The 12,500-nt window shown below is 46.4% G+C and overlaps 1 protein-coding gene across 1 annotated transcript in view; it reads left to right on the forward strand.

Moving 5' to 3' along the window:
* Positions 1–194: 194 nt before the first annotated feature.
* begain (brain-enriched guanylate kinase-associated) overlaps positions 195–12,500 on the forward strand; it is a gene marked incomplete at both ends in the record, with an annotated part of 31,018 nt that continues 18,712 nt past the window's right edge. Inside the window, 3 exons of the mRNA XM_080549650.1 lie at positions 195–265; positions 5,161–5,325; positions 9,033–9,099. Coding sequence (XP_080405776.1) covers positions 195–265; positions 5,161–5,325; positions 9,033–9,099 — 303 coding nt within the window. The remainder of the gene's footprint in view (positions 266–5,160; positions 5,326–9,032; positions 9,100–12,500) is intronic.

The following is a 12,500-nucleotide window of genomic DNA, read 5'->3' on the forward strand; positions in this document are numbered from 1 at the left end:
TACTCTGTCGGCAGGGTCAACAACGCAGATAGACACCCCCTATCTGACTCCTCAGGACAGACTTAGTGGCCCGGGGGTGTGAGAGGTTTATGGTAGAGTTCAGACCCGGCACTGACGCCCCCCCCACCCCGTCAGACGCAGCAGCAGAGACAGCAGCTACACGCGCATGAGAGTGAACGCAGAGAGAGAAAAATATGAAAAAGATATATATTGGCAAAACAGCCCTCAAAGCCCAGAGAAATGGTTGCAAACATCAGAAAAGAAGGTAAGGAGGGATGTTTAATAACGTCTAAATGCCATCGTCATCATCATCGTCGCTCATCATCCTGACCGTTGAAGACACCACTTTACTCGTTTGATCTTTCAAAATGCCATCTGGAGGAGATGGTAGGCCGTTGTTGTGTGAAGGTAGTGTTGGTACTGTATCAGGGGAGACTGGTGGAGGTAGGGGTAAGGTTAGGTAGAAATCAGATTTACGGGGTGCTTGGTGGCGTAGCACACTAAGACGTCAGTCATGTAATCGCAGGGTCCCCCGGTTCCGACATATCCTGCATGTCATCCCTCCTCTCTCTCACCCATCCTTCCTGTCAATCACTACCGTCTCTAGTCCATTAAGGCAGAAATGCCCTAAAAACATATATATTTTTTTAAATAATAAAAAGAAATCAGATTTCAAGATTTGCCTCCACAGGCTGTAATCCATTCATTCACGCCGATCCTCTGTCTTCTAACTCCCTCTGTCTATGTGAACTGAGAGACTCCAGTTGAACTGGAGCGAAGTACCGTACGTCCTTTATAAATGTTTTAGTTGCTGAAAGAAACCAAAGGGCTATTTCTAGATGTTGCATCACACTCAGTGTTTCCCAGTTTCGTCTTCTAACGTATATAAGGATTCTGGGATATGGCGTCAGTGGTAAAAGAGTGGGGCGACGGTACCAAAGACAGTACCAAAGAAGACAGTGGCCAAGGGCGGTCCAGCATCAAGGCCTATCCGCTTGTTAAGTCGTGACGTGTTTCCGGGTCCAACGTTGGCTGAGGCGCTGTCTTCGAAATGGAGAAATAATAATAATAATTAATTATATTTATATAGCGCTTTTCCGAGGCTCAAATACCCTGACAATATGGAGAAAACGGGAAAGTGCTGTGTCCCTTGTTGAATGAATAGATCCGAGTCTAAAAAACGATTAAACTGTCATTCTACCGCTGTAGTTCAGAGGTACTCTGGTGCGGAGAATTTCTGGTTTGGACTCGGAAATAGTTAAACGTCACTTTAGACGTCAGACTTAACAAGCGGATAGTACACGCACACACACACACACACACACACACACACACACACACACAACCATGCTGGCATGGGTCCGAATCCGGACCATACCCTGCTGACATACCCTCTTTCCTCCTTACTTTACTGTCTCTATCCAATATAAATTAAAATATATGAGTGGGTCTGCCCCTCTAAAAAAAAAAAAAAACTTTAGGAAATGTAAGGAGACGCATATAGCTCATGATGCGCGTATCACTATGATAATGCTTATCGCTATGGTAATGCATATCGCTATGGTAACGCAGGCGCCGACATCTGACGAGCGCCTACCGTTGTTTACTTATACTCCAAATATATTTGGTGAATGTCACTGTGACTTGAACAGCCATTCATTCAGGTCATTTGACCCTCCTTTTCATGACTTTTCCTAGATATGTGCGTTCTACCACCCAGTATCCTTACATTTTCAAAATCACATCAGGATAAGCTAATATAAAATATATAACCTTTTTTCTGTGTAGGAAGCAGGCTAATTACAAGCGGCCAACTAGTGGTCGTTGTGTGTAAATAGCAGCTTGAGCATTGTAAAGAGGTTGTACCTTTTTAGTAGGTAAAAAAGGCACGGCTGTTCTAGTGTTAATGTTGTTAGACAGGATACCAATGAGTTGTATGCCTCAGTGTGCACGCCTCCTGTCACTCTGTGATACGACCAATAGCTATTATCACACATGTACCGTACTTGCACATTTACAGCATTTTTAAAGAGCAGTAAGAGAGAGGCTCGTAAAGACATGAACATTACATTTTAGACATTTAGCAGACGCCTTTATCCAAAGCGACTTACAATTCTGTCTAAAGAAGTACAATTCTGTCTAAAGTATGTAAATCATCTATACCAAATCATCTATATCAGTCATCATGAGCCAGGACCAGAGGCCATTGGCAGCTAGAAGAAGGAAGAATTACTTTATTTATTTATATGACTATACTGCTACTACTACTGTACTAAGACTACTGTAATGTAAGTGTAGGTAAGTGTAGATAGTGAGAACCCGCAACCTTAGATTTACAAGGCAAGCACAAGCATTCAAAGATCTGTGACGAAAAGCCAGCTCGAGTCTCCATGTGCATATTAAACCCGTGTCACTGCTCCATTTGACTGCCTCACCTGACTTGGCAGGCACCTTGTCACACAGCCTATATGCACCACCATACTGAGTAATCTATTATGATTTCACCGGCCCCTGTCACAAAACCAAGCCACAAGACTTGATTTAAATCAATGCTGATTTTACTGGTCCCTCTCACAAAGCCAAGCCACAATAGTGATAAATCAATGCTGATTTTACTGGCACCACTGACAAAGCCAAGCTACAATAGAGATTAATCTCTGATGATTTCATCGGGCCTTGTCACAAAGCCCAGCCACAATAGCGACTTAATCGATGCTGATTTGCGGCTTCGTTTCCAACGGCTCTGTCCTGTACTTCCTGTTTATGGTTAGTGACACCTCCCACGCGCGCAGGACCCAGGCGTTTCCCTGTAGGCATCAACTTGACTGACAGCTCATTAGATGAGACGTCTCCATCTCTCCTCTCTCTCTCTCCGTAACTGTGTTACAGAGTAAATTATTCAGGAGGTAAACAATCATGAAGAGCAGGAGCCTCCTTCACTTTCTCCTTCTCACACTGAGGGACACACGACCGGAGGTGTTGTCACATTACGGCCGGGAATACGTGGGTTAATAACATGGTAATAACAGGTTCATTAATTGTAATTAACCTGGTAGTTACCCGTAACAACAAAGACAATTACAGTTCTGTGTTATTAAAAGGTAAGGTGATTTTAGTGGCCAATTCATTATTAATCTTTTTTTGCATGATTCTTGTGTCTATGTTATTGTTGTGCCATTTCCATAATGTTCTTGAATCATTGAAACAACATGAACATCATTCAAATGTAATTTGATTCATAACATAACCAAAAAACTGAGAAGATAGATACTATTAAATTAAATTCTATAGTATCAGAGCTTAAACATAAATAATGTAAAGTGCTGCCAGACCTTTTACCATTATATAGGCACTGTTATTCCATTCCACACATAACAATTCAAAGAGGGTGAGTTAGAGTGATCTGGGAGTGTGAGGTAGAGTGATCTGGGGGTGTGAGGTCAAGTGATCTGGGAGTGTGAGGTAGAGTGATCTGGGTGTGTGAGGTAGAGTGATCTGGGAGTGTGAGGTAGAGTGATCTGGGGGGGGGTGAGGTAGAGTGATCTGGGTGTGTGAGCTAGAGTGATCTGGAGTGTAAGTTAGAGTGATAGGGGTTCTCTGGACACAGGTAGAAGCAGCAGGCAGTGGTATTAGGGAGCCAGAGCAGCGGGGTAGTGGACATCTCCTGAGGCGATGTGTCTCAGACTCGAGGATCTGTCAGTCTCTCACTCCTCTCCATCCCCAGACGCTGCCTCTCCTACATGCTTCATCCTTCAGCTATCCCTACACCTCCAACTTCCTCTCTGTCTCTCTCTGTCTGTCTGTGTCTCTCGCTCTGTCTGTCTGTCTGTCTGTCTCTCTTTCTCTCTCTCTCACTCACACTCTCTCTCTCTTTCTGTCACTCTCTCTCTCTCTCCTTCTGTCTCTCTCTCTCTCTGTCTCTCTCCCACTCTCTGTCTCTCTCTCACTCTCTCTCTGACTCTCTCTCACTCTCTCTCTCTCTCTCTCTCTCTCTCTCTCTCTCTCTCTCTCTCTCTCTCACTCACACACACACACTCACACTCACAAACACACACACTCACAAATTGCTCATTATTCATCACAGAAATACCTGAGGCATTCTCTCAGCAGTCTATGCACACATGCTTTAGCCATGTAGAAGAGCAATCACCGTCTAGTGAGGGCTCGACACCCTTCACATTCCTCCCCCTTGCATGCATAACAGGGGAGGCTGGTGGAGGTAGAAAATGGATGACGGGCTCATTGCAATGCATGGAACGGAACGAGGAGTGTTTGATACCATTCCTCATTCCGTTCCAGGCATTGGGATGAGCCCCGTCCTCCACCGATGTCTACCTCCACCAGCCTCCGCTGCTGCATACATTCCCTATGACATCCCGTCTCGATGGACGTTCGTTCCTTCTCAGGGATCTCGTTCTGGGGAGGAGGTGTGTAATAGAAGACTCAATGACTGCCTAGCGAGCTACTCTCCACTTCCTCACTGTCAATGGGAAATCATTACCACTCTTCCTCCTCCATCCATCAGTAGGCTACTACCTACCCACGGGCCTGCTCCCGCCGGGACCTCTCCCACAATCCACGCCATTCCACATCTCCACTTCATCCCTCTCTCCGTTTTCTCTCTCTCTCTCACTCTCTGTCTCTTATGTCCTCTCTCGTTCTGTCTCGTTCTGTCCGTCCGCGGTTCAGGCAAAGCACCAGTAAAGCAGATCAATCCTTACTGTGTGCAATTAGTAACATCAGAGGCACTGTTAGCATAATGTTAGATGTAGCTGATTTGTATGATATTCTAAACACAATTCATGATCAGTCACTGTATGATATACTGTATCATGTACCAAAATCGCTAACATCATAATATGACATACTCATTAACTACACGACACGGGTGTTATCGATCAATATTATTGATCAAACTATTCAGTAACAATCAAGATGCTTGGGTCCTCGGCTTATCTTCTGGGTCCCCCAGAGAGAGAAGTCATGTGGCTTGTGACTAATGACAATCGATTAAGACTATTGAACGGTTACAGTAAGCCTCCTAACTACTTCTCACAGCCTCGGCTAACTGCTTGAACCCTCCATCAGGAGCTAACAATGTCATTAGGTGTTTTGACCGTCAACTCCTCCTATCTAATTGTCCCTGCACTGCCTCCGTAGTTCCCTCCATCACGACCACAAGGAGGACCTGCGTAAGCGGCTGTCCTTCACCACTCACAAACTAGAGATGGTGGAGACGGAGTTCGACTCCACCCGGCAGTACCTGGAGACGGAACTGCGGCGGGCCCAGGAGGAGCTGGAGAAGTTTACAGACAAACTACGCAGGTGAGGCCTCTTCTACTGCACCTCCTCACCTGGGGAGGCTGGCTGGTGGAGGCGGGAATCGGAGGACGGGCTCATTGTAATGTGTGGAACGGAATGAGGAATGGTATTCGTATAATCCCCCCGATGCATTTCGATGAGCATGCTGTCCTCTGAGGGTATGGAATGAAGAATGGTATACTATACAATATGTGTGTTGGATACCATTCCTTATTCCATTCCATGCATTACAATGAGTAGTTGTTACAATGAGTACTCTGATTTATAATGATAATATAATATATGCCATTTAGGTTTTATTAATATATTGCCAACGGTTTTATCCAAAGCGACTTAGATTGCAGTGAGTGCATACATTTTTATGGTCCCAGCAGAAATCAAACTCCCAACCTAAGCATTTTACATTTACATTTACATTTTTGGCATTTAGCAGACGCCTTATTCCAAAGCGACTTACAATCAATACATTTGAATACTAAGCATGTGAATCAGCAGTCCACTATTCGTTGCAGGAAGAGTACTCTAGCTCAGGCCCGGGGCCACTGATAGAAGGAAAAACCTTCTCCCTATTATCGCCTTCTACTAAAACGTTTTTTTTATTTTTATTTTTTTATTTTTTTTTATTACTGGAGAAACTGAGAAACAGTACAAGGGGGGCAGTAGAAGTTCTTAGGGACACAGTAAAGGGGAAAGCGGGTGTCTTTAGGAGACGTAGTGGTGAGGGTCAGAAGATGTCTCAGGAGGAGCAGTTAAGATGTAACCTGAAGAGATGGGTCTTCAGTCTACGACGGAAGATGGGTAGTGACTCTGCCGTTCTGACAGCCGTGGGGAGCTCATTCCACCAGCGGGGAGCCAGTGTTGTGAAGAGACGTGATCGGGCAGCCCGACTGCTGTGTAGAGGAGGTGGGGCCAGTCGGCCAGCCGAGGTGGAGGAACGGAGTGAGCGGGCAGGGGTTTGGGGGGTTACCATTTCCTTCAGGTAGGCAGGGGCTGTCCCTTTAGCTGCCTGGTATGCAAGCACCAGGGTCTTGAATCTGATGCGAGCTGCTATCGGGAGCCAGTGCAGGGTGCGAAGGAGAGGGGTGACATGCGAGTATTTGGGGAGGTTGAATACCAGCCGGGCAGCAGCATTCTGGATGAGCTGCAGAGGTCTAATGGCTGAAGCGGGGAGCCCAGCCAGGAGTACATTGCAGTAATCCAGGCGGGAGATGACCAGTGCCTGGGTCAAGAGTTGCGCTGCCTCTCTGGTAAGGAATGGTCGTATCCTTCTGATGTTGTAGAGGAGGAATCTGCAGGAGCGAGCCGTTGCTGCAATGTTCTCCGCACAGGATAGTCGGTTATCCAGGATCACTCCAAGGTTCTTGGCTGTCAGGGAGGGGGTTACAGTAGAGTTCTCCACTGTGATGGAGAAGTCTTGGAGAGGGCAGGCTTTCCCGGGGATGAAGAGGAGCTCGGTCTTGTTAAGATTGAGCTTGAGATGGTGGTCAGCCATCCAAGTTGAAATGTCAGCGAGACATGCTGAGATACGGGTTGCCACGTGTACATCAGACGGGGGGAAGGACAGGAAGAGTTGAGTGTCGTCTGCGTAGCTGTGGTAGGAGAGCCCATGTGAAGAGATTACCGAGCCAAGAGACTTGGTGTAGAGGGAGAAGAGTAGGGGCCCTAGGACAGAACCCTGGGGAACTCCAGTGGAGAGGGTTCGTGGAGAAGATAGCGATTCTCTCCAGGTCACCTGGTAGGAGCGGCCCGCCAGGTAGGAAGAAAACCAGGAGTGTGCGGTGCCAGAGATGCCCAGGTCTGAGAGGATGGAGAGAAGGATCTGGTGATTGACTGTGTCGAAGGCAGCAGACAGGTCAAGGAGAATGAGAACAGAGGAGAGGGAGGAAGCTTGGGCAGAGTGGAGGGCTTCCGTGACAGCAAGGAGCGCAGTCTCAGTGGAATGCCCAGCCTTGAAGCCGGATTGGTGGGGGTCTAAGTGATCCATCTTCCGGAGATAGTCAGTCAGTTGTTTAGATGCCGCGCGTTCAAGGGTTTTGGAAGGGAAGGAGAGAAGGGATACCGGTCTGTAATTGTGGACAGATGATGGGTCAAGGGTAGGTTTCTTGAGGAGAGGCTTGACTCTGGCTATTTTGAAGGCCGCTGGGACAGATCCAGTGGATAGGGAGGAGTTGATTAGGGTGTTAGCATTGTTAGCACCCTGCTCTACCACCGAGCCACAGAGGACCACAGATGTCTACCTCCACCAACCTCCACTGCCTTTGACCAACTTTTGTTTTTCCAATTGAAGATTTCGCCACAGTTGCATTACAATGGCAGGGTGCAATCATCACAATCATTCTATCCAACATTAGTCACGAGACTTGACGTCATTTTTCTTTTCCCATGATCAAACAAAGAGAGGTGTATTGCTCCACCTTTCATCACGTTGCCATGCCGATCACATTTTTTATTATTACATATATCTACATATATAATCTACATATATAACAGTCAAATGAGTTTGCTTTGCACTCATTGAATCAATCTCTCTAGGAATGAATGAGTCTGATGGCAGCAATATGCCTACCAGTGTTTAATCTTCCCCCAGACCCTCCAAACAGTGTTTAATCTTCCCCAGGCCCAGACACTCCAAACAGTGTTTAATCTTCCCCCAGACTCCCCAAACAGTGTTTAATCTGCCCCCAGACCCTCCAAACAGTGTTTAATCTGCCCCCAGACCCCCCAAAACAATGTTTAATTTGCCCCCAGACCCCCCAGTGTTTAATCTTCCCCCAGACCCCCCAATGTTTAATCTGCCCCCGGACCCCCCCCCCCCCAAAAAAACAGTGTTTAATCTGCCCCTGGAAAGACTCCCAGGGCTTTCCTCATGAATCAGGACCATTTCCAACACTGCCTTGTATCGTAGCCTCATAATCAGTCTTGGACCCTGACTTTCTTGTCTCCATAGCGCTATTCCTTTCATTTTTATGACAGGCATTTTATGACATAACGTACCCGGGCCGGCTCTGTAAATGGTACCATAAATGGCGGAGTTTATCCAAACCTCAGAGGGACCGGGGCCATAGATAATGATATAGCAGTCAGCCCTCCAGTCCCGCTGCTGCTGCTGAAAGGAGATGGACGTCTAATAATGATTTAGCTAATGGAAAGTGGAGGCGCGAGAACAGCTTATTCCATTAAAGCCCACTAATGCACTGGAAGGAGCCCAGGAAAGAGACAGTGTTTTAGTGCCGGAGAACGATTCTCTGCGGGGTGTTGAAACCCAGCCAGACTCCGACTCCAACTCCTCTCCTTGGCTCAACCCATCCGTGAGTCATGAGTCAGTCAGTCCCAACTGTAAGGGGTTTGATGACACTTATTTCCTCGATGAGAAAGAAAGGAATTCAAATTCAAATTAGCTTTTGATCGCATTATATGGGTTTTTATGTGTGCTTTCGTTGGCTTATGGCTTATAATGGGAAAAAAACTCTTTAAGTATTACAGTACTGTACTGTAAAGCAGATGTATCCTTTCAATGATGTTCAAATCTGAACCCATTGTGTCGGATTTCTCCTAAATCCCTTTGGAGAAAAGTCTGTGAATACAGTACATATTTGGAAAGCTTATACCTATTCAGGCTTATATAACAAGTGTTCCATTCTTCAGCCTCATATGATATCATTCTTCTTCTTCTTCTTCTTCTTCTTCTTCTTCCTACTCTTCTTCTGTAGGATCCAAAGTAGTTATTCATCTCTGCAGAGGATCAACCAGGAAATGGAGGACAAGATGCACAGGACGGTGAGACAAGCTGTTTAACTCTGACTGGCTATCTTTGACACAGGACAATGACTCCTAACAAACTCCTAACTCTGACTAACTCTCTGGTGCACAGGACGGTAAAGACAACCTCTTTCACTCTGACTAACTGTCTTTCACACAGGACGGTGAGTGATAAACAGTGTTTGATGGGTGGTGGCCGAGATTGATAGTCAAAGGTAATTAAAAGATTCTTGCTCAAGGTAGACAATTGAAATAAGGTGTATTCCATTCAGCTCTGGGTAAGTTCTCTTACAGCAAGAGAACAAACACCTCACAAGTCACAAGCAGTGTGTCTTTATAGGCAGAATATTGATGGTCAAGCAGGCACCTGTCTATCACAGATCATAACAACATTGACATGGCTCCAATTAGTCTACCTGACCAAGTGGAAGGTGCCCTTAAATAGCAAGTCGTCCTGGTAACCCAGTTACCTGACTCTGGTCCAGTCTAAGTATACTGGCTAGTTGCCAACATAGCACAGACCGTAACTGGTCATTTCATACAAAGTATTTAAAGTATGTGCACAAGTGAAAACAAATCATAACAGTGAGAGACAAGCAGTTTAACTACTAAATCTCATGCACAGAGCCTATGGTTCCCCCTCATCCTTTTCCTCGTCCTCCTCCAACACTTCCGTCTCCTAACCTTTTGACTGCTCAGGTGGAGGAGTTGATGTTGTGCGTTAGTGAGGTGTTTGTATTGACATTACAGGGATAGATCTACTGTGTCCTAATGCTCCCTGTAAGTACCTGCTCAGCACTCACTCTGTTCTCATAAATATATGTATGAGGATAGATAGAAGTTTCCTCTCTCCGGGCACGCACATACACACACACACACAAACACACACACACACACACACACACACACATAAACACACACACTCATAAACACACACACACACACACACACACACACAAGAAGAGAGAGAGAGACACACACAAATACACACACACACATACTGTACACATACACACACACAGAGTAAGAGACAAACACAAATACACACACACACACACACACACACACACACACTGCCCCCCATTGACCACCTAAGTGTCTGTGATGCCTCCCTGAAGGCCGGGAGGCCTGTTAGAATATGTTAGAATTCTGCCATTCAGCAGAATCTTTTTTATCCAAACCAGAAGTGTGTGGTCTGAGGTTTTTCCACAAGTTAGAAATGTAAGTAGATGATTAACTTACTAATGATGGGAAAATGTTAACTACAGGATTCCTCTATTTAAAACCAGGGCTAAATGCTAAATTCAAATTTTCTTTTTAGACTTTAACAGATCTCTACTGCATTGGGCTCCATCTTTAATGCATTAAAGTGCTAATTATGTTTTGGGTGAAATCTGGGTGAAATCATCCACTTTTTTGGTAAAAGCAGTTGATTGGTCCCATTGAGGGACCCCGTCCCACTCAAACCCAGCTTCATGTGCTCCGGGGGAGGCTGGCGGAGGTAGAAATGTAGAGGACGGGCTCATTGAAATGCATGGGATGAGGAATGTAATCAAACACATTCCTCATTCCCATCCCATGCATTACAATGAGCCCGTCCTCTGATTTCTACCTCGGCCAGCCTCCCCTGATGGAGACACCTTGCTGTTGACATCTTCCAGGTGGGCTGCTCTAAAAAATAAATGGACCGACTTATATAGTGCCTTATTCCGAAGAGCTTTACAATGGCCTCTCATTCACCCATTCACACACACATCCGTACACCAATGGCGGCAAGCTACCATGCAAGGCGCCGGCCCCGCTCATTGGAAGCAATTTGGGGTTCAGTGTCTTGCCCGAGGACAACTCGACATGTGGCCAGCCGGGGTTCAAACCGCCGTAGTGCCGACCCTGCGATCATTAGATGCCAGCTCTACCTCCTGAGCCACTGCTGTTGCAGGCCTGCCGACTGGGACTGCTGGTACCGACCCACTGGGCTGTAAAGTACTCATGTTTCCCCCCGTTGAGTTTCATTAGCACTTGATTTGACAGAACTGGATTCCACTGGTTTTCAATCATCGCCTGCAAGCTTTCTCTCCGCCATTAAGCCCATGGCCGAGTGGTTAAATGTTTGGCAGTGAGTTGGAGAGTGTACTTGGGTTTACTTTACTTGGCTTTAGCACAAACATACCCTTGAGCTCATTTGCTCTCTGGAACTCAAACATGTTTGATACCATCCCTCATTCTGTTGCAATGCATTACAATGAGGCCCATCCTCCGACTTCTACCTCCATCTGCCTCCCTCTCATCATGCTCTCTCTCTCTCTCTGTATTCATCCCACTCCACAGAGAAGGTGCAGCCTCATGTTTACCTCGGGCTGACCCATCTAATTAGGTTTCCTCTCCGAATGGCAAATAAAATAAAAAAGTCGATGGCTTGAGAGCTATTGGTTTACTGTGGCCCACGGCATCCATTTGTGGCATTTACAATGGACCTCTTCATCTATTTTGGTTTATTTAATGGAAAAAGGTCATCAAGTATTCATGCTATAGCTAAGGCTGAGAGGCGGGGAGGCTGAGAGGGCAGACGAGGGTGGACAGGGGTGGTGTTTCCCTGTCAGCAAGGCCGGCGGTAGCTATGGGCAGGGGGGGACCAGCCCCCCCAAACGTGCGTCTTGCCCACCCAATCAAAAGTTGCCTTTTTTTCTTCTTCTTCTTTCTGAATTGTTGATATTCCCAGGGGCATGTTTTAATGTTTAATCTCATATTTGTATTTACTGTAGGTCCATACACTATGTCAATCTATTTAGCGCTTAAGCAACGTAAAACCACCGTCTCGCCACACACGTTGGTCATGTCATGAATTGTGGTCCTGCCCCTCCACCCCCCCACCCCTTGCCAGCACACCACCTCCCTCCTCAAGAGGACAGGTTGTGTTTGAAGTTGTGACATTAAGAAATGTTCACGGTTGAGAAAATCTATTGGAATAATGGACGACTTGGCTTATCACTGTTCTGACAACACAATTATGTTGAAGAGACGTTTTATTTCCCGGGGGACCCCCCCCCCCCCCCCGCCCACCCATCCAAAACCAATGGCCCTTCTGGCACCGGGCCTGCCTGTTGGTCAGTGGCCATCATGAGAAAAGAGAGAGAGAGGGAGAGAGAGAGAGAGAGAGAGAGAGAGAGAGAGAGAGAGAGAGAGAGAGAGAGAGAGAGAGAGAGGGAGAGAGAGAGAGAGAGCTTCTGTACAGCTTGGTAAAAGACTGGCCTGTTAGGAACACACACACACCCACACACACACACACACACACACATAGTTGCACACACATGCAGACACAAACACACACACACACACACACACACACACACACACACACACAGTCTCAACATCATAAACAGTAAGCAGGCCTGAGGCACCTTGGCTCCTGTTGGAGAGGA

Source organism: Nansenia antarctica (assembly GCF_963989245.1).
Source record: "Nansenia antarctica genome assembly, chromosome: 1".
NCBI classification, from domain to species: domain Eukaryota; kingdom Metazoa; phylum Chordata; class Actinopteri; order Argentiniformes; family Microstomatidae; genus Nansenia; species Nansenia antarctica.